This window comes from Gymnoscopelus braueri, assembly GCF_963280865.1.
Source record: "Gymnoscopelus braueri genome assembly, chromosome: 3".
Lineage (NCBI taxonomy): Eukaryota > Metazoa > Chordata > Actinopteri > Myctophiformes > Myctophidae > Gymnoscopelus > Gymnoscopelus braueri.
The window spans coordinates 29,040,642-29,060,444 of record NC_137612.1 but is presented as its reverse complement, the minus strand read 5'-3'; the positions used below and the strand labels follow the sequence as shown (position 1 = coordinate 29,060,444).

At 42.7% G+C, this 19,803-nt stretch overlaps 1 protein-coding gene across 4 annotated transcripts in view; it reads left to right on the top strand.

Moving 5' to 3' along the window:
* Positions 1-485: 485 nt before the first annotated feature.
* The window catches only part of LOC308083099 (receptor-type tyrosine-protein phosphatase gamma-like), a 387,100-nt gene continuing 367,782 nt past the window's right edge, over positions 486-19,803 (top strand). For all 4 annotated transcript variants that reach the window (XM_080425241.1, XM_080425240.1, XM_080425239.1 and 1 more), the window contains exon 1: positions 486-1,007. In XM_080425241.1, the coding sequence (XP_080281367.1) occupies positions 920-1,007 (88 nt within the window). In that variant the 5' untranslated portion in view covers positions 486-919. The remainder of the gene's footprint in view (positions 1,008-19,803) is intronic.

Sequence of the window (19,803 nt, the reverse complement as noted above, 5' to 3'; positions counted from 1 at the left end):
CCATAGTGTTAATTTATCCATACCTAACTGTCTCTGACAGTGTACAATTGTAACACATAAGTGCCCACATTTTGGTTACATTTGCACACTCTTAGTTAGATTTTAATATTTTACACTACCTTCTCTCAACTGGCACTAGGATCCGGAGGAATGAGAGCTCTCCTCCTCCCTCCCTCCCTCTCTCTCCCTCTCTCTCCCACTCTCTCTCTCTCTCATGCACGCGCGCGCGCGCCACACACACACACACACACACACACACACACACACACACACACACACACACACACACACACACTCTCTCTCTCTCTCTCTCTCGCTATCTCCTACCTCCCTCTCTCTCTCTCTCTCTCTCTCTCTCTCTCTCTCTCTCTCTCTCTCTCTCTCTCTCTCTCTCTCTCTCTCTCTCTCTCTCTCTTTCTCCCTCTCCCTCTCCCTCTCCATCCTCGCTGTGCTTTTCACTCCAGACTGTTTGAAAGTCCCTGCCAGACTTGGACTTCCTGGATGGAGAGGAATGGAAAAGGAAAGCTTCCAGTGCAAATACAACAACTATCCCTCCTCTGTTTGCCCGAGAAGAGAGCCGCTGCAGCAGCAGCGTAGAGACGCTAGTCTGCCCCGCTCCTCCTAAAACCTAAACCTTTAGAGTATCATCATCATTATATATTATGCACGTTTAGTAATCATCCGTCGATGATTGTTATGTGTGTGTCCGGGTCAGTCAAGAAGGAGCTGCCAGCCGGTGGGACATCATTTTGACGAGGATAAAGACTGAACTCTCCACACATTAATCGGGGTCTCAGAGACGCTGCGTCTGGTGCCGCTGCCTCCTTTTACGCAGCCCGGGCTGACTGTCGCTTGTTTTATCGCTAAAGGATAACTCAACAGTTGCCCTTTCATTGCGATTGATGCGCATATTATTATAATGTGGAGGCTACTGCAGTCGTGTTGCTGGTGGATTTTCTCTCTGATTTTGTCTGCCTTCGTGCTTTTTTGGGCCGAGTGTCACCCCGGTAAGTTGATGTTTGATTCTTTTTTACCCAACAACTCGCACACACCGCACGTTTTTAGTGTAATATGTCTTCAAGTGGATGATTGGCCGGTGTCACGGATTTGCTGTTGGTCTGAGTCAGTTATTATAGGCTTTGTTTCAGAGCCAAGTTCGGCTACATAAGACAGTTTGTAGATGAGGCTGTTTCACGCCGTTTGACTTCATGCGCTTCTCGGTGTGTCGGGTTGAAATCTGGGAATGAAAATGAGAGCAGTCGTTGTCATTCTGTGGGGGTTTTGTGTTCAAATCGGTTTGGAGATAAATGACACATTCGCTCTTTGCAGATTCTTTTTGTGCAGAACTCCATAATGGGCGAAAAAACGTGTGTTTTACACCGCCTTGTGCCTCTTAGGTGCTGAAACTCCGTCCCCCTTGCTTCTCCAATTCCACCTCAGCTATTTAACCCCTTACTGTAGCCAACATAAGACTAGAATGGTTAAGATGTAATTAATGTAGTGGATAGGCAACGTATCCTAATAGCGATCATGATGTAGCTCATTTATGTGCGCCCGAAGAACCGTTATCTGAGTGCAGAACGATGTGGTTGTGAGGCAGGCAGTCCACGGCTGTGAACCGCATTCCCGTTGGAAGTATAGACGAATACCAAAACGCTCGCCCCAAAACACAGTCGCCCCGGGGCAAATCCGGCGACCTCGGAACGGTCGCCACCTGGTATTCCTAAACGTAACCTCAGTAAAACTATGCCTAAACCTAACCTTATTCCTAAACGTAACCTCAGTAAAACTATGCCTAAACGTAACCTCAGTAAAACTATGCCTAAATAAACCTAAACTTATTCCTAAACGAAACTTCAGTAAAACTATGCCTAAACCAAACCTTATTCCTAAACGTAACCTCAGTTAAACTATGCCTAAACCTAGCCTCATTCCTAAACGTAACCTCAGTTAAACTATGCCTAAACCTAACCTTATTCCTAAACGTAACCTCAGTAAAACTATGCCTAAACCTAACCTTATTCCTAAACGTAACCTCAGTAAAACTATGCCAACATCTAACCTTATTCCTAAACGTAACCTCAGTAAAACGGTGCCAAAACCTAACTTTATTCCTAAACTTAACCTCAGTAAAACTATGCGTGAACCTCAACTTATTTCTAACATTGTCCTTATCCTCAGTAAAACAATACACAAATACAAGAACCGCTGGGGGCGAGCGGTCCGCGGAAAAAAAATGGGGGCGAGCGTGTTTTGGGGCGAGACTTCCGGTTACCGTATAGCCTACTTCAACAGAATGACATTTCTACTACTTTATATGCACAACGTGTGCCGTTGAACATAGTCCAGAGCGTAGTTCAACTGGACATAAAGGCCGGTTTATACCTAGTACTAGGTTACGAAGGTGTCACTTACCGACAATAACGTACAAAGCTTCCATGATCTGCTATCTGTAAGCGGCGACACCGTTGTATGGTGTATAAATTAAGCATGAAAATATGGGCTATAGGCTACTGAAGAATGTCAATGTGTTGCCTACACAAAACTATACATTTAGATGGTATTGCCCAATATTCACTGGATATACATACTGTGCAGATCGCACACAAGCAAAAATGTCTGACTTTGCCAAATTATAACATGATAATGACTGCACTGGTCAGTGAAATTGTCTCTATGAAGAGCAGCAATCATCGTATAGCCAAAAGGCTGCGGTCCAATATTTATATATTTTTTGTAAACTCGTAGCCCACCATGCTCTAACGTTTTCATGTCAAGGACCCCCAAAATTATATGTATTTGGCTGCGGACGGATATTTTGTTCCAGGGACCCCCCAGAAGTAAATAATTGAGTTAAACGTGTTCGCTTGAAAAAATATATTCAAAGATTTGCACAAATGTTCAAGATTTTTCAAAAACAGCAGATCTATGCTGCGCTATGAGCTTGTAGATCTGCTAAGGCTACCATGTCGAAGAACATTAGAACATTTGACCTTGACCAAAGTGGCAGGCAAGATTTCTTCAGCTTTGGAATTTGACAGGATGACAGCGAGGTCCAGAAACGTCTCTCAGATCGCTTGACAGCCCTGTTCAAGGGAGTCCAGCACAGGACAACCAGCCGAGAATCCCAAACAGTTTGCTGCCTTAATATAATACATTTAATTGAGACATGCCCTGCATAGCCGAGTAGCTCTAATTTTATGTAAAGGCACATCCGTCGTCATATTAGCCTATATTTTATATTGTAATAATGAATAGCGGCCATCTCCACTTGATTAAATTCAATTAAATTCTCATGCTTCCCAAGAGATGTCATGCAATTGAAAATGGAATATGTGTGCGAGTATATCAGTTGATGAGAGAGGGAGAGAGAAAAAAGTATCCATACCATCTCTGTAACTATTGCTGCTAATGATAACCGGGCACAGTTATTATGCTTATAAAGCCAGCGCCAGTAGGCCTAGTCAAAAAAAAATCTATTACTTTTTTTTACTTTTCACCCCCCAACTTATATCAATCCTTAAGATAGGGCTCCTTTTGTTGGTATTCAGTTTTATTTTCTTATGATGGATTGGAGGCTCTATCTTTTTATTTTTTAAATCTCACATTCCATCAGATCACAAATCTAGAGAGAAATCTACTCGAGGGAAAGGAGAACTGAGAGATATGCAGAGAGAAACGGTTGACGGAGTGGTGGTGGGGGGGGGGGGGGTAGATGGATAAACGGATTGATGGATGGATGTTCAGGCTCTGCTCAGCCCGGCGGCCGGTGACAGTACAGCCCAGCACAGCCAGTTAGATGGGTCCGCTTTCAGAGGAATGACGAATGTCTGGGGAAGTGGGCATTGTCATAGAAGGGCAAATACACGCCCCAAGGACTGGGACACGCATTGATAATCTCCCTCTCTCTCTCTCTCTCTCTCTCTCTCTCTCTCTCTCTACACAGTGCAATCCTGAGTGTTCATTTATCCATTTGTAACTCTGAGAATGGACAAATGTAACCAAATGGACCCCTACGGTTCCATTTGGTTCTATTTTGTCCATTCGCAGAGTTAAATTAGCTGCCAGCGTTCAGCAAGCCCACTGTGTGAAGGCGAGCAAATCATGTATGGGAAATGGGTGTTTCTTTCCTGTTGTATCATACACTACAGGCGCTCATTGCAGCTATTTGTTCTAGATCAAACTTATGTGTTTTACTATTAATAGACATCTTAGCTGTGTTGGACTTGGAAGTGTGGAGGCAGAGAAACCCATTCGACAAAAAAACATCGCCTGTCTAGGCAGTGGCATTTTCTATTTGACAAATTACACATCTAATCGTTCTGATGGTCTTGTGCCTTTTTTAAGATTCTTTGTGATTCTTGTTTAATCAGACCATAGTTTGTGGAGAGTGATGAGGAGATTTGATGTATTGTGTATATGGGTCATCGGTCAAACCCAACCCTAATGTGCGTACATGGTGGTCTGCTGAGCGAGAGAATGCCTTCCACCCATAATGTCAAATTGCCATATAGTGACATGAAGCAGTGTTTTGGTAAAACATTGCTTCAATGAAATGGAAGCAAGTGTATCGCATTTTCTGCCTTCACAAAAGGTCCTTGGCTGTGCCCGTCATGCCCCGCGGTCTCCCACGCAAATGTTGGTTTTGCTGACAGTGCAACATGTGAGGGCAACACACAAAACATCTGTTCTGTGGAGCTGCGAGTCGTAAATATCACTGCAGGGTGCCTGAGAGCTGACAGGGGGCAGAGAGGCACATCGTGTCATGCCCTGTCACCACACTCTCACCTCAGCCCTGGGTTATCCAAACATCCAGGAAACGAGAGACGAGAGAGAGTGGGAGAGGAGACAGACACAAGAAAGAGATGCTTGGCCTTCAATCTGTCACTTTCTGTTGTGAAAAGGGAACAGGCTCTGTCACTTCTAGTAACGGTTCAGATGAAAAAAAAAACCAAACAAACACAATAACACATTGCTGTAATCTCATGACAAGTAACTGATCTGGCACATGTTTTCATTTTCCTCCTCTCCCTGTTCCCAGCCACCGACCACCCCTGTTTACCTCTCTTTCCTTGGCTGCGTGTGTCCACTGTGTGCCCACAGGTCTGTCCCCTTGTTTCTGAGCTGGAACGAATGAGACAGTCTGTCTGTTATCCATTCTAAGCAGGCTCCCATGTCTCGGAGCTCCCTCTAAGTCTTCCGTCGCAGCGATAGCAGAAGGTTGACATTTAGGGAGGGATTGGATGTGCTTCTTGGCCCTCAGTGCCAACATTATCGCCATCATCATCTCGGTGCGCACCGGCTATTATCTGGCCTCGGCAGTGGGCAGAAACACTCACATGTCAGCCAGGTCACTTTATCAGTCAGAGGGCCTGTCATCGCCATTCGCGCTCCCGCTAATAGATTGATTAAAAGATATCGGGTTGTGTGTGTGTGTGTGTGTGTGTGTGTGTGTGTGTGTGTGTGTGTGTGTGTGTGTGTGTGTGTGTGTGTGTGTGTGTGTGTGTGTGTGTGTGTGTGTGTGTGTGTGTGTGTGTTATGTAGTAGGGTGTCATAGTCGTTTATAAGCCCTTGCCTGGTGATTACGGATGGGCTGCCTGTCTTACAGAAAAGAAAAGATGGAGAGTTAAAGATCTTCCTACCACCAGTGTGTTATTGATTTTAGTAGGAAATTATGCTGTTTGAAGCACAAAGGGAAAGTAAACTAGATAAATATGTTTGATCATGATTACATCGGTAATGATGATATTAAATGCAAGCCAACTAATGATAGCTAAACAAGAAGAAGAGCTGGAGGATCATGTTATTTTCTTTTTCGTTCAGCATTTCTGCTCAGCTGAGCGTGCCAGTTCGCTTTTTAATCTGCTCCTCATCAGTTGTTTGTGCCTCATGAGCTCCCGGGCTCAGGCTGCTGCTGCTGCCACCGCTGCTGGGTAGTTCTCTGTATGGTGGGAAGATTCTGAGCTGCCTCGCCTCTCTCCTGGCCCGTTGCTCCCACATTTAATGGGCTGCTGAGAATAAGAGGTGCTCGCTTCAATGGCAGGCATTCGTGCCCCCCCCCCCCCTTTTTTTTCTCTCTCTCCCTCTCTCCATTGTTCCAGTTCATTGTTTTAATCAAGTCCCTGCCAGATTATTTGGACTGGGAAAGGCTGGGAGTTTCCCATAATTTTCTGGACTCTGCGTCTTCAATTCCAGCCTAGTCGGCCCTGCTATAGCCCTGCTTTGAGATAGAATCCCTTCCTCTTCCCCTTTCTCTCCACTCCTCCCGTTCTCCTTTAAGGACAATACCGGCACCAAATCATGTCATTGTCTATTCTCAGCTTCGGCCATACATACAGTATATCTTACATTAATGCACATTTTCTGTCACATTCTTTCTGCCCTATATCCTTGTCCCCCCAACCGCATTTGGACTAATTTGATTCGCACATCTAATAAATGCTCTTGGAGCGGCCTTACAGGATTCTGTTAGTGCAATTACATGAATGACACAGCACATAATCTCACCTAAAGAGAGCTAACACCAGTGGTCGTTTCCATGCATTCTTTTATGAATACTAGACATCCTTTTGGCTTTCATGAAGTAAAAGTAAATAAAAGATAGTCATATCTATGGGCATATTTCATTATAACTGGTATAACTTAATTATGTTTTATACTGTATATTCTTTTTTAATAGAAGTTGATTATACACTGAAATCTTTTGTGCCATTATTTCTATGTATCTGCAACAAAAAGAGAGAAAAAAAAAGAATCTTCCAGTTTCACAATCCATTCAGAATCACTTCCTGTTTCTATGTTGATACGGACTGACCAATTATTGTTGAGCTTCCCAGTAACAAGATAAATAGAATTGTGGTTGTAGCTGCACCAGAACAGCTTAGAATGCAATGTAATGTTGAAGGCAAAATTGGAGCCATCAGTTGAGTTCACACATTAAGGAAATTGTGTCTGCAATGTTGCTACTGGCTGACAATAAACAACTTGAACTTGAATTAGCATGAAATAACCACTAAATTAGGCCTATTGAAATGTATTGTTCCTGGCTTCCAGACTGCCAACCAGTAGCCTACTTAAAAGCCATATTTGGATATCTTACTTGAAATTCACTATGGTAAGTGACTCCAATTTGTCCCAGTAACATTCTTGCAGGTGAAGGATATGTGATTATAAATGTCGGGAACTGAATGTTCTAAACAATTTTATACGGCCATGGGAGTAAATTCTTTCTTCCTGCAAAGCTTGTGCTGGCAGTGCAGCAGTAATATTAACATCATCATCATCACCACCACTTCTATCGCCAATGTTGGACAAAGCGGCCATGGTGTTGTGTTTGTGGTTCCAGAGAAAGATGAATATGCAAATGGCTCAAGCTGTGTTGTGTTGTGTTGTGGAAGATATGCAGCCCTCAACTTGTCTTGATGAAAATGCCAGTTGGTCTCGTGTGATTACGCCCAACTATGATGATGAGAGAGACTGAGAATTATATTTAGAATGTCCAATGTTAGACCTATTGTCAATGTAGTGGTAAATTAAAGTATAGATCCAACCAAAAACGACTGTAACAAAGTGCTTTTACTTTGTTACCTCTCAAAATAAAAGCCTCAATGATAACTGGACAAGTAATTTTCCTCATTCTTTCCTATGAGTCCATATGTCCAGATGTGCACAGCGCAGTTCACACAAAGACTGCATAGAAAACCAGAGACTAGAATTTTGTCACGTTGATTCATTGATGTATAAAAATTAAGATAGGCCTACATTTCTTTGCTTTGATTAGTCGAAAAAAAGTAACCTTTGGCTAACGTTTGGGTAAATGTATTTTCACTATTTTGTAGCCAATTGTTGCTAGACTCCTTTTGGCTAAAGATGAACTTGTGTGTCAGAGAAAGCTAGCTGGCTAATGGCCATACTGCTGCACCTCTATCACAATCACAACGTGGCCACGCCCTAAAGCCCTAAAAATGGGACCATTAAGTCACAAAATGAACATCATGTTCGTCACCTTGTTTTTAGCAAAATGCTAGTTACAATTCTTGAGCCTGCAGGTCCAATTAATGCATACAAGATACACTCTGCTTATAAGTAACGTACATGATTCTATTCTTCTACATATTTACCCGCCTTTTCATTTTAAGTAATTTCCTATCATTAAATAAAAAGCAACAGATATTGTTTATAGATATGGATTAATTTGTATCACAGTCAATCATTTGTATCACAGTCAATTTGGCCAATCCATGTTAGTGTGGTGGTGTCAGGGGAGTGAGCAGTGGTGTCTGTGTTTGGCAAGTGCTGTTGTTAAAAGGGCTACTGACTGACAGACAGTCGACTGCAATGGAGGCTGACAAGCTTAACTGATGGTGACACAAAACAAATGCTGGAAGGAGAGGAGAAGGGGATGAGAATGGGGAGAAGAAGGGACATGGTTAGGCACAGGAGATCATGCTCCGGACATCTCTGGATGGACAATTCTGACACTGTCAGGACTCATTTGGCAGAATTCAAAAGCACACGTTGAAATAGAGAGCTGTTCGACAGTAGTTTGGTGGCAGTGCTATTGGCCACTGGCACTTGGCCTTTACAAGTTGTCAGGAGGAGTTTGAGGCACTTTGTATTCTTTTGAGAGATACAGTAGGTGGCCATTCACTTTAGAGCCGTGACAGCCCATTGAGAAGGGTATGACATTTCCCCAGAACACTTTCTCATTTTGAACGGTGAAAAACACTTCACTTGACTTCCATCATTCAGCTCCATTGACAGTGTGGAGTGGAAAAAGTACCTTACTCTTTTGAAAAAAGTTGAGAGAAGATTTAACTTATTGTCACAGTCTTCCAGTGCCTTTTTCTTTGAAGTAGAAGTTGGACCTTGCCAGTGTGATTTTTATACCTTCCAACTGCTGACAGCCTTGGCTGGAGGCATTATGTTTAAGGGTTGTCCGTCTGTCTCGTGAAAGTTTTATCTCAGGAACGCCTTAAGGGAATTTCTGCAAATGATGATCTGAATAGATCTTAGAGGTCAAGGGTCAAAGTCACTGTGACCTCACGTCCATCCCACTCTTATGAATGTGATATCTCAGGAACGCCTGGAGGGAATTTCATTACACCTGGCACAGAAAAGCTACAATTAAAGCTTGGCCACGTGGATGCCAAACATCTCGAACCCTCAATGTGTGATTCAAATTTGGGGTTGATCAGACAACGTGTTAATGATTTTTTGGCATTTATTATAAAATAGGTTCCTCCCGGAAACTTTGGAAGGCAGTTATATGTCATTTTCATTGTGTGACATACAGTTAAAGAGTTACAGGACAAAAACATAATCTCCACCTTCCAGCCTGGTGGAAATAATAAACTTAGGACACAGAGATTGAAAAAAGGGTAGATATATTTGTTTTGTGGGGAATGACTCTCTTTCACATTTGGAAGAAAGCTTACATTGTTTTTACTTACAAATACCTCAGCCAAGGTTTTCAATGTGCTTACTCTGGAGTATTACCCAGCATTAATTCACTGGCTGTGTTTAACCACTCAATCAGACCTGGGGTGGGAAAGTGCTAAAGTTCATCCATCAGCATCTATCCATCCATCCCCCCTCCTTTACAGACCCCCCTTTGCCTGCAAGCTCTCCCACCTTCCTATGATTGTTTTTCTTCTACTTTGAACATGATTTTTTTGGTCAGTGCTTTGCACTCCAATCTTCTGGCTGCCCATGAATTGCACCTCAATCAACTATTTGCAAAAGGACTACAAACCCTTTTTTTCTCCTTCCCCCAAGTTTTCTTCTCTGCTTTGTTTTGTGTTCTGTTTTAAAGCCTGCGCAATTGCGTCGGCCAAACGAGGATGGATGGATGTTGATCTATAGGGGAGCTTTTATTGGCATCTGTTAATGCATACTGCCAGCATTCTTGAGAAAACTGTTCAACAGTTCAAGTGACTAATCATTGTTGTCTGTATAACAAATCTTATAACCCTTTGATCAAATGAGCCCATGGACGGGCCTGGACTGCTGGCGTAGCGGTCCGGGCACCTAGGCTCAGTGTAGCCTGACAGCGTGTTGCGGGTTCGAGTACCGATCCTGATGGCCTTTTCTGCATGTCACTCCCCATCTCTCTCTCCCCATTTCCTGTCAGCCTACTGTCCTGTCAATAGAGCACCGAAGTCCTGACGTCACTCGTTCATCCCCAGGTTTGCGGAAGTAATTTCTCTATGGAGAATAACATTGGGTCATCTTAGAATCGTCTCATATAAGAATTGTGGTCCAAAAATAAACACCGCGTGTCGGCGTTATTGTCAGGGAGGAGGTTCTGTATAGTTTATGATAGTCAGTCACTTATATTTGATACAGTCTGTTTCTGGCGAAAATGTAACTAATTTGGCGGAAGTAACATTAGCGTTTTCTCACCGTCAGTTGATTCTTCATATCCATAAGAGTCAACCCGCCGTGGTCATTTGTTTATTTTTGGAACACAGTTCTTATTTGACGCGATATTAAATACGTCTATGGGATTCAGAACGGGGGTGGAAAACTGCGAACCAGGTAGACAAACAAAGGATGTGTAAATGACGTCAGACTTCGGCGGTCTATAAAGGCATAAAAGTCCACCCCCCAAAAAAAGAAAAGAAAAAAGAGCCCATGGACAAAGCATAATGTTATAGCAATAATTCAATGCCCTCAATTAAGGCAATGAGATGTTTTTTGTTTTTCTTTATTTCTTTTCCCTCTGAGCAGCCTATGCAAGGTTTGTTCCTGGACATCAATGTCATATACTTAATAGGCAGATGAACAAACTTGTCCCCAGCCAATATCTCCGTTGTTCTTGTTTGTGCGTGTCCCTCAACCCAATTAATCACATAGTTTGCCCTCACTGGCATAGGAGGCATCGCTGTCCACACGAGTTAAGTCATTGGTTTTAGCATGTGCAAAGAGCTTGATAAAGTGTGTAATCTAGTCACGAGTTTCTAAGGGAGTGGAGTGCTGCAGTCACTGAGAAGTGGCATGGCACTTTCACAGCCGTAATGAATTAGGGCCGAGGCAGGGGGTGAGTGTGAGGGCGCGGACTGGTTACAGTCCCGATATCCACTCCATTCCTCCAGTAGTAAAGTCAGCCAAAATAAAGCCACTGAATAAAGAGCGAGAGAAACAGAAAATCACCACATGCCAAGAATTGTTGTGTCACAGGCTCGGCGTGGGGCTGAGAGAGCAGAGAACATTGCGGAGCCTTCCTCATTAAATTCTTGCAGTGGCATTGTTTTTTCCACTTTAATGCTTGGGAGACGCTGGTTTCCTCCTCAGAGAGATAGGGACTCCGGGCTTCCGAGTCGACTCCGTAGCCCAATTTGTCTTACTTCTACAGGGGAGCCAGTTTAAACTGCAGTGCCCTCTCGTATTTCTTCATCTCCCACGCCCTCTCTCTGTCTTACAACTGTTTTGCTTAAGCTCTTATATATGCATTTTGTGCTTTATCTCCTCAACTCACTATTTTATGTCCATGTTACTTGTTTGTCTCTTCATCTCCGGTCTCCTTAGCAGCTCTCCTGTTGACTTAGTGTGAGATGATGGTAGTGGAACAGTCGCTTGTACGTCTCACTGTTGGATTCTGGATCAGTGGTTCCCAAACGGTGTGCCGTGAGACAAATCCAGATGTGCCTTGGGATTTTGTGACAGCCACAATCATTCATTTAATTACTTAATTAATTGATTAAATAAATATTAATTTACTACTTTATGCACACTCATTTCCCAGTACAAAAGCAAATTCCATACCCAAAAGAATATTTTTAACCACTTTCAATCTGGTGTCATTATTTATTATATATGTCATTATAGGCAAATTTTTACAAGCTCGCAACACGTCACAATGACATGCGTGGTGAGCTTGTAGATCTGCTATTTACACTATGAATACAGGTGTGCCTTGAGATACTGACTAGCTCTAGATGCTTCTCATACCGGAGAGTCATTCTTTCCCCTGTGCCCAAGTTAAAAACACAGCAATTAACATCAAGACCATCATTGTCAGGTAGGTCTCGTGGGGTCAAGTCTTGTTGTCAGCCGCTTGTCAGTCAGAACAGGGAAGAATCCATTTGAGACAAATCCAGCTTGCCTCTCTCTTCTTGAGCGGTCCGAGGTCTAATTTCTCCCTCAAGCGATCAATGAAGTTCATGCGTTTCATTAATAATTTCGTAAAATTCCTCAGCCGATATTCCTCAGGGAGGTCAGCTTTTGAAGTTGGAAACAGAGATGGGTGAAAAAGATGTCTGCTTGAAGAGCACATGAGCAGAAAACGGAGGAAAATGAATCTGCTGAGGTGGCACAATTGTTAATCTGCTCCGTAACAGAAAGGGCCGAGGCCTAGGGTCTGTGCACGGCTCTGTTTGGAGCTGCAACTATCCATTATTTTCTCCACGATTATTCTGCTGATTACTTTTTTTGATAATTGTTTCGAATTTTTCATATATCAACATAACAAACGTAATCCCATATGCCGTAATTTATACTTTGTTGTGCAATAGTCTCGTGCAAAAACAGAAAATAACTGATCTAATAAGCTTGTAGATCGAATTTTTTGGTATTAAAAAAAAAGGTTTCCACACACACACACACACACACACACACACACACACACACACACACACACACACACACACACACTGGTACCCCCCCCCCCCCCAAGGACCCCTGGGGTTCCCACTTTGAGGACCTCTGCTGTAGGCACACAGAGCCTGACTGTAGAACCTGAAATGATGGACTTTCAAATCAATTGTTTCCTCTTCAAATGTTGGTACAATGATGACATGATTAAACAGTGGTACAGCAGTAATTTGTTATGAAATAATGGAGGAGAGGAGTAAATATTATAACCTGACTAATATACATGAATTATTTTCGTATTTACATGGCATGCTAATTTAAGTTCTTCTTCTAAGTGAATGATATAATATGTGAAAAATGTGAAGTTTCAGAAATTGCGTTTAACCAATTTGTATGCAAAACCACAAATGCCGTGGTAATTACAATATTATACAGTTGGTAAACATCTAATAATTGTTCAGGCTCAGATACAGCCAACCAACTGCATGAACCTTTTCTGGTCAGCCAATATATCTCCACATCATCCCTGCTCTTCTTTTTGATGTAGAACTTATTAGAAGGATGATGAATTGACAGTGTGTCCGTTTGCGTTCCCCATCCATCTCAGAAGGAGATTGGGTCGTCTTGCCCTCTGCCAGCGGGTCTGCTGCTAAATTTAAGAATTTCTGAGCGGACCGCTGAAGGTGCTCGGTTCTTCACACCAGATGTTCAACAGATGGGGCTCACTAATATCACCCCGGGGTGCTACAGGTTTCAACTCTTCCTCTCCATCTCTCCTGCTCTCGCTTTGCCTCGGCCACTCTCGTTTCCCCTTTCCTTTTTGCCTCTTTTAGACTTTATGCCAGACTAATCTGTGTGACCTTCCGTGTCCCGCTCTCTTAATTTTTCCTCTTTAAATCTCATTCCCTGCTGTTGTGTATTCGTCAGCCCCTCTTTCCATCTTTATCTCATCATCTCTTTTTCCCGGTTGCCTGACCCTCCCCATGGTTTTGAGATTTTCCCTTATGTGTTTTCTGTAAAGCACTAGAACAAGCATAAAGGGCGAGTGAGTAGGAGAGAGATTTTCAGTGCCGGATTGGGCAAGACCCTCTTCCATTCCTCATTGGTAGACAAGCGACCGTGTTCCACCTGAAACCCCTTTGGATTTACGCTGTGAGCTGCAGCCATCTTTCTTCCGTTAATCACCTCGGGGCTGGGCGCTTCGGCTCACCACGTCCCCAGGCCGATGGATGACCCACGGGGGAAATCGAATGGAACCCAGCCAAGCCTGACGCTCCAGAAGTAGTTTCTAGGTGCTACACGGAGAGAAAGGACCACAGGAAGAAAGCAGTTGTACATGTACCCATGCCTCGTAATATGTTCTGCTGGTCGTGTTATGAATGGTCCAATTTGAACAGTTTACAGGACACAATTTTGACTTTTGGTAGAAAGTTCACTATTAACCAACTCTGAATCATTGACCAAGAGGAGAGGACCATATTAGATCCTGAAGCATGTGAAATAGAGTTGGAACTTTTGACTCTTTAATTATACCAGTCCATACCTGTCCGGGCATATGAGCACCCAAAGTATGTGCAGAGTTTGGATTATGCGCTGTGCACAGACAGTATATCAGGGATGGAAAGTGACTTTGTACTTGATACCTGCAACAGTTCCAACACACACGTCCTGTTGCCGAGGCGCGGACCCACCCACAGAGAACACACACAAACACCCGCTCATAAACAGTTCCAACACACACACTCGTGTGTGGTGTACTTAGGTGAACAGAGCGCATCAAGTGTAGTCCCTGCCCAGTCCGTGGCCAGCAGCAGTAAACTGAGCACATGCGCAGTACGGTAGTGTTGGGCAGCAGTCATTCCATAGCTTGCGGGGCTGTAACCATGGCGACGCGACGGCTGTAACCTCCCATAGCCCAAATTCCGAATCTCCGGTGTTGACATAAAAACGCTAATAAACAGCTTACATTTTGGGAAAGTTAAAAACGGGCGTCGTTATTTGGTGTGTATGCTAATGGCCAATGGCCGTGTGCAAATTCAGATGAATTGCTCCAGCCATTGAGGAGAACCGGGTAGGACAGACAGGTTCTGTCCACAGGTTCTGTCCTTAATTATATGTAGGGATAAGACTGGTGCCCGGGCCTACTCGGGAACGATGCAAGTTGGGAATGAATGCCTCACCCGGTTATGCAATACCCGTTTTACCCATTGTCAGGGTACTCGTAGTACCCGTCTGTCTATCTGTGTCTGTGTCCCTTTTATGCCCATAAATGGAGTTTGGTGTGAGGTATCCCCAAATATGGAGTCTATGACGTCAGTACTGTGTGATGTCATATTGATGACACCAGGGGATTTGCAGATATATAATTGTTTTCAGATCAGCTGATCTGAACAACTTCCCATCCGGCATATCACTCCTTCGGTCCTTGGTCGGGCAGTTCTCGATACACTGGTGAAATACTCACTCACAGAGATTCTGTGAATTTATAGATACTGTATACAGTAGATTCCCTCTCAGTTCTTTCCTATACTCTGTAACTTCTAGCATAAAATTATTAGCAGTTGTTCAAAATGGTGAAATTGATGTAAATAAGTCAAGTACAGTGTTATGTCCAAAAAGATCTGAACTAACCTTTATAAATACTTTTAGGATATATCATTGTAGAACTCAGATATTTTAGCTGAACCGCACAACAAAACCTAGTGCCCCCATAATCCCTCCAGGCACTTTGGCTCAGCTGATGCTTTTCTTAGTGATAATGGCACATTGGAATCATTTGACCCTGCACAACACAGCAAACATTAGGCTTTTGTGTTTTGGCTGCCATTATATTCTTCCCCTGCTATCTGGATATGGTTGCTGGCACCACATGTTTAGGTCCTAATGATGTCAACAGACGGGAAGCCTGCCTTATGAGGCCAACATTGATATGCGCAGGTAATGTGTTTTGTCAAAGCGGATGAGTCTCCATCTCCCATGCAAAATGAATGCATTTGCTTTCAGTCCAGCAACTCCCCCCTCTCTAGTGTCTGCAGTAATGAACAATGTTTGGACGCAAAATTATCTGTTGGAGCGGTTTTCTGTTTGCTCTCACAACAGGCATTAGCATTCATGTGAAGCAAGCAAATGTATTCCTGTTTTGTCTATCTGCATATTTGGGCATCTTGTTAATGAAATGAGTGAAAGGCTGAAGGGTTTTAACAGTTTTATATTAGCTCATGACTCTACAGAATAAAATACAGATGTTGATAGACACAGAGATGAAAAAACTCTTAGCTAGAGACGTTTATATTGAGCGTTTAGAAAGTGAGTGTAATTCAGTAATTTTTGCAGGGATTACAGAGTGCCATTTTAGCTTCTGCTAAAGACACTGCTATATCCTTGTTTTCACTGTTGATAATTTGACACTATAATTTTTATATCCCACATTCAAGGCCCCAATTTCAGTGGCAGGGCTGTAAGGATTGCATTGCATTGTCTGTCCAACTCTTTTTACGGCATGGTGCCTAGGGGCGAGCCGTCCAGAAGCTGCGCGTGTGTGTGTGCGTGCGTGCGTGCGTGTGTGTTTGTGTGTGCGTGTGTGCACACGGCAACATTTTAACACATTACACCCGACATCTGACCCAACTGATCTCCCAACATTAGTCTGTGGTAGTCAGGACAAGTCAGTGTAGTGTGTACTGTAGGGGCCTTTAAGGATGCCAACATCATTAGTTCAAACCACTTTGGCCCAGTTGGGGATGAGGAGCAGCACTGCCGCCAGTGGATGCTACTGGGGCTTTTAGAATCTTAGTTGTTTATATTTTTAAGTGGGAAATTAGTTAACTTTTATGAAACATTTATTACTATCCCATTGCAATGAATGCAAGAATTTGCCACCACAAACTAACCCTAACCCTAATATTGACAATACAGTTCCATGTTCCAATTGGTCACATAAACAATATAATCAGCAACAACAAAGGTAGAATAATCATTGACATTTACAATACCTTGAATTCAAGAGGGCAACAGCTATGGAGTGAAGAAGGCTTTGTATATTGGTCTCGACAGATGCTATCTTAATTGGAAACCGCAGAGTTTGGTGTGAAATACAGATGATAAATGCTATCAGACAAGATGTCTTCTCCAATTGCCTTTTTTGTACATCGGACTACAAAACCAAACCAACCTGAAAATCTTTCATCTCACTTGAACCATTTTAATGTGAAAAGTCTTTGATTTAACCACCAAGAGGGTCATACAAACAGACCGTACATGATAAAAAAAAAGAAAGGACATATCTGTCGTTTTTTGCCGACCCCCCCTTCTTTTTATTTCCTTTTTAATGTTTTACGAACCTGAAGCTGAAACATTCAACTGAAAGCCCTGTGAACCACATTTATTTCCATAGTGGCTACAGTGATCATTCATGAGTATAGAAAATATAGAGGAGTGAAAAGCACACATAGGTTTACCAATATATTCTTATCTGTGATTCAACTCCCGAAGTGGTACATTAAACACAAAAGTCTTTGACAAAGGCCGCATCAGTCAATAAAGTCTCCTAGGAACGTGTTTTTTCTTTGCTCTTTCATTCAGCCTTCTTTAAGGCCTGTCACAATTATCACATCATCGCCTGATCGCAATAAATAAGGTTCAATAAATAAATAAATAAAATCTTTGATAATCGCAGTTATTTTTTTCAGAATCGTTTTTATTCATCTGTTTTCAAACATTTTACAAAATAGCAGAAATAGCAAGCTCACAAAGCATCGCCATGTGCACCGCTTTGTGAGCTTGTAGACCGGCAATTTCCACTATTTATAACCATTTCTGAAATATAACATGATTAAATGGCCTATTTTTGTCTATAGTACATTCATTTAGGCATTTTTTGCACATCTGCCTAGTGCAATTTCTGTTTACAAAGCCTAAAAGCCAAACAGAAACGCCCTACACTCTTTCTTCTAAGATTTATTTTTTGTGGCTTTTTATGCCTTTATTCGATAGGACAGTAGGCTGACAGGAAATGGGGAGAGAGAGATGGGGAGTGACAGCAGCAAAGGCCGTCGGGATCGGGACTCGAACCCGCGACACGCTGCCAGGCTACACTGAGCCTAGGTGCCTGGATCGCTACGCCAGCGGTCCAGGCCCTTACACTCTTTCTTAGCATACTGTTTTCCTTCTGCCCTGGCCATTGACCAATGAACAAGTCTCCTCTCAGGCAATGTCAATGAGCATCGCCGCGCCGACAAGATGTTGACACACACGTCAGGTGAGCGTTCAAAAAGAAAAATCTAATTAATCTAATCCAACTGATCTCCCAACATTAGTCTGTGGTAGTCAGGACAAGTCAGTGTAGTGTGTACTGTAGGGGCCTTTAAGGATGCCAACATCATTAGTTCAAACCACTTTGGCCCAGTTGGGGATGAGGAGCAGCACTGCCGCCAGTGGATGCTACTGGGGCTTTTAGAATCTTAGTTGTTTATATTTTTAAGTGGGAAATTAGTTAACTTTTATAAAACATTTATTACTATCCCATTGCAATGAATGCAAGAATCTGCCACCACAAACTAACCCTAACCCTAATATTGACAATACAGTTCCATGTTCCAATTGGTCACATAAACAATATAATCAGCAACAACAAAGGTAGAATAATCATTGACATTTACAATACCTTGAATTCAAGAGGGCAACAGCTACGGAGTGAAGAAGGCTTTGTATATTGGTCTCGACAGATGCTATCTTAATTGGAATCCGCAGAGTATGGTGTGAAATACAGATGATAAATGCAATCAGACAAGATGTCTTCTCCAATTGCCTTTTTTGTACATCGGACTACAAAACCAAACCAACCTGAAAATCTTTCATCTCACTTGAACCATTTTAATGTGAAAAGTCTTTGATTTAACCACCAAGAGGGTCATACAAACAGACCGTACATGATTTAAAAAAAGAAAGGACATATCTGTCGTTTTTTGCCAACCCCCCCCTTCTTTTTATTTCCTTTTTAACGTTTTACGAACCTGAAGCTGAAACATTCAACTGAAAGCCCTGTGAACCACATTTATTTCCATAGTGGCTACAGTGATCATTCATAATTTTAGAAAATATAAAGGAGTGAAAAGCACACATAGGTTTACCAATATATTCTTATCTGTGATTCAACACCCGAAGTGGTACATTAAACCCAAGTCTTTGACAAAGGCCGCATCAGTCAATAAAGTCTCCTAGGAACGTGTTTTTTCTTTGCTCTTTCATTCAGCCTTCTGTCACAATTATCACATCATCGCCTGATCGCAATAAATAAGGTTCAATAAATAAATAAATAAAATATTTGATAATCGCAGTTATTTTTTTCAGAATTGTTTTTATTCGTCTGTTGAAAAATGTTCCTCCATTTTCAAACATTTTACAAAATAGCAGAAATAGCAAGCTCACAAAGCATCGCCATGTGCACCGCTTTGTGAGCTTGTAGACCGGCAATTTCCACTATTTATAACCATTTCTGAAAGTATAACATGATTAAATATGGCCTATTTTTGTCTATAGTACATTCATTTAGGCATTTTTTGTTTACAAAGCCTAAAAGCCAAACAGAAACGCTGTACACTCTTTCTTCTAAGATTTATTTTTTGTGGCTTTTTATGCCTTTATTCGATAGGACAGTAGGCTGACAGGAAATGGGGAGAGAGAGATGGGGAGAGAGAGATGGGGAGTGACAGCAGCAAAGGCCGTCGGGATCGGGACTCGAACCCGCGACACGCTGCCATGCTACACTGAGCCTAGGTGCCTGGATCGCTACGCCAGCGGTCCAGGCCCTTACACTCTTTCTTAGCATACTGTTTTCCTTCTGCCCTGGCCATTGACCAATGAACAAGTCTCCTCTCAGGCAATGTCAATGAGCATCGCCGCGCCGACAAGATGTTGACACACACGTCAGGTGAGCGTTCAAAAAGAAAAATCTAATTAGCGTTCAGCTAGGGGAGCAGCATGCTGCTCTTTTACTTCTGCCATGCCCATTGAGCAATGAAAAAAATAAATGTCTCTCAGGAAATGTCTATGAGCATCGCCATGGTGACAAGATGTTGACGGACGTCAGGTGAGCCATCCAACAGACAAAATGTAATTACCATTCAACTAGGGAGCAGCATGTGGGCCAGCAACAGCATCAATCCCTAGGCCCATTAGCTAAAATTAGGACACACACACACACGCTGTGCG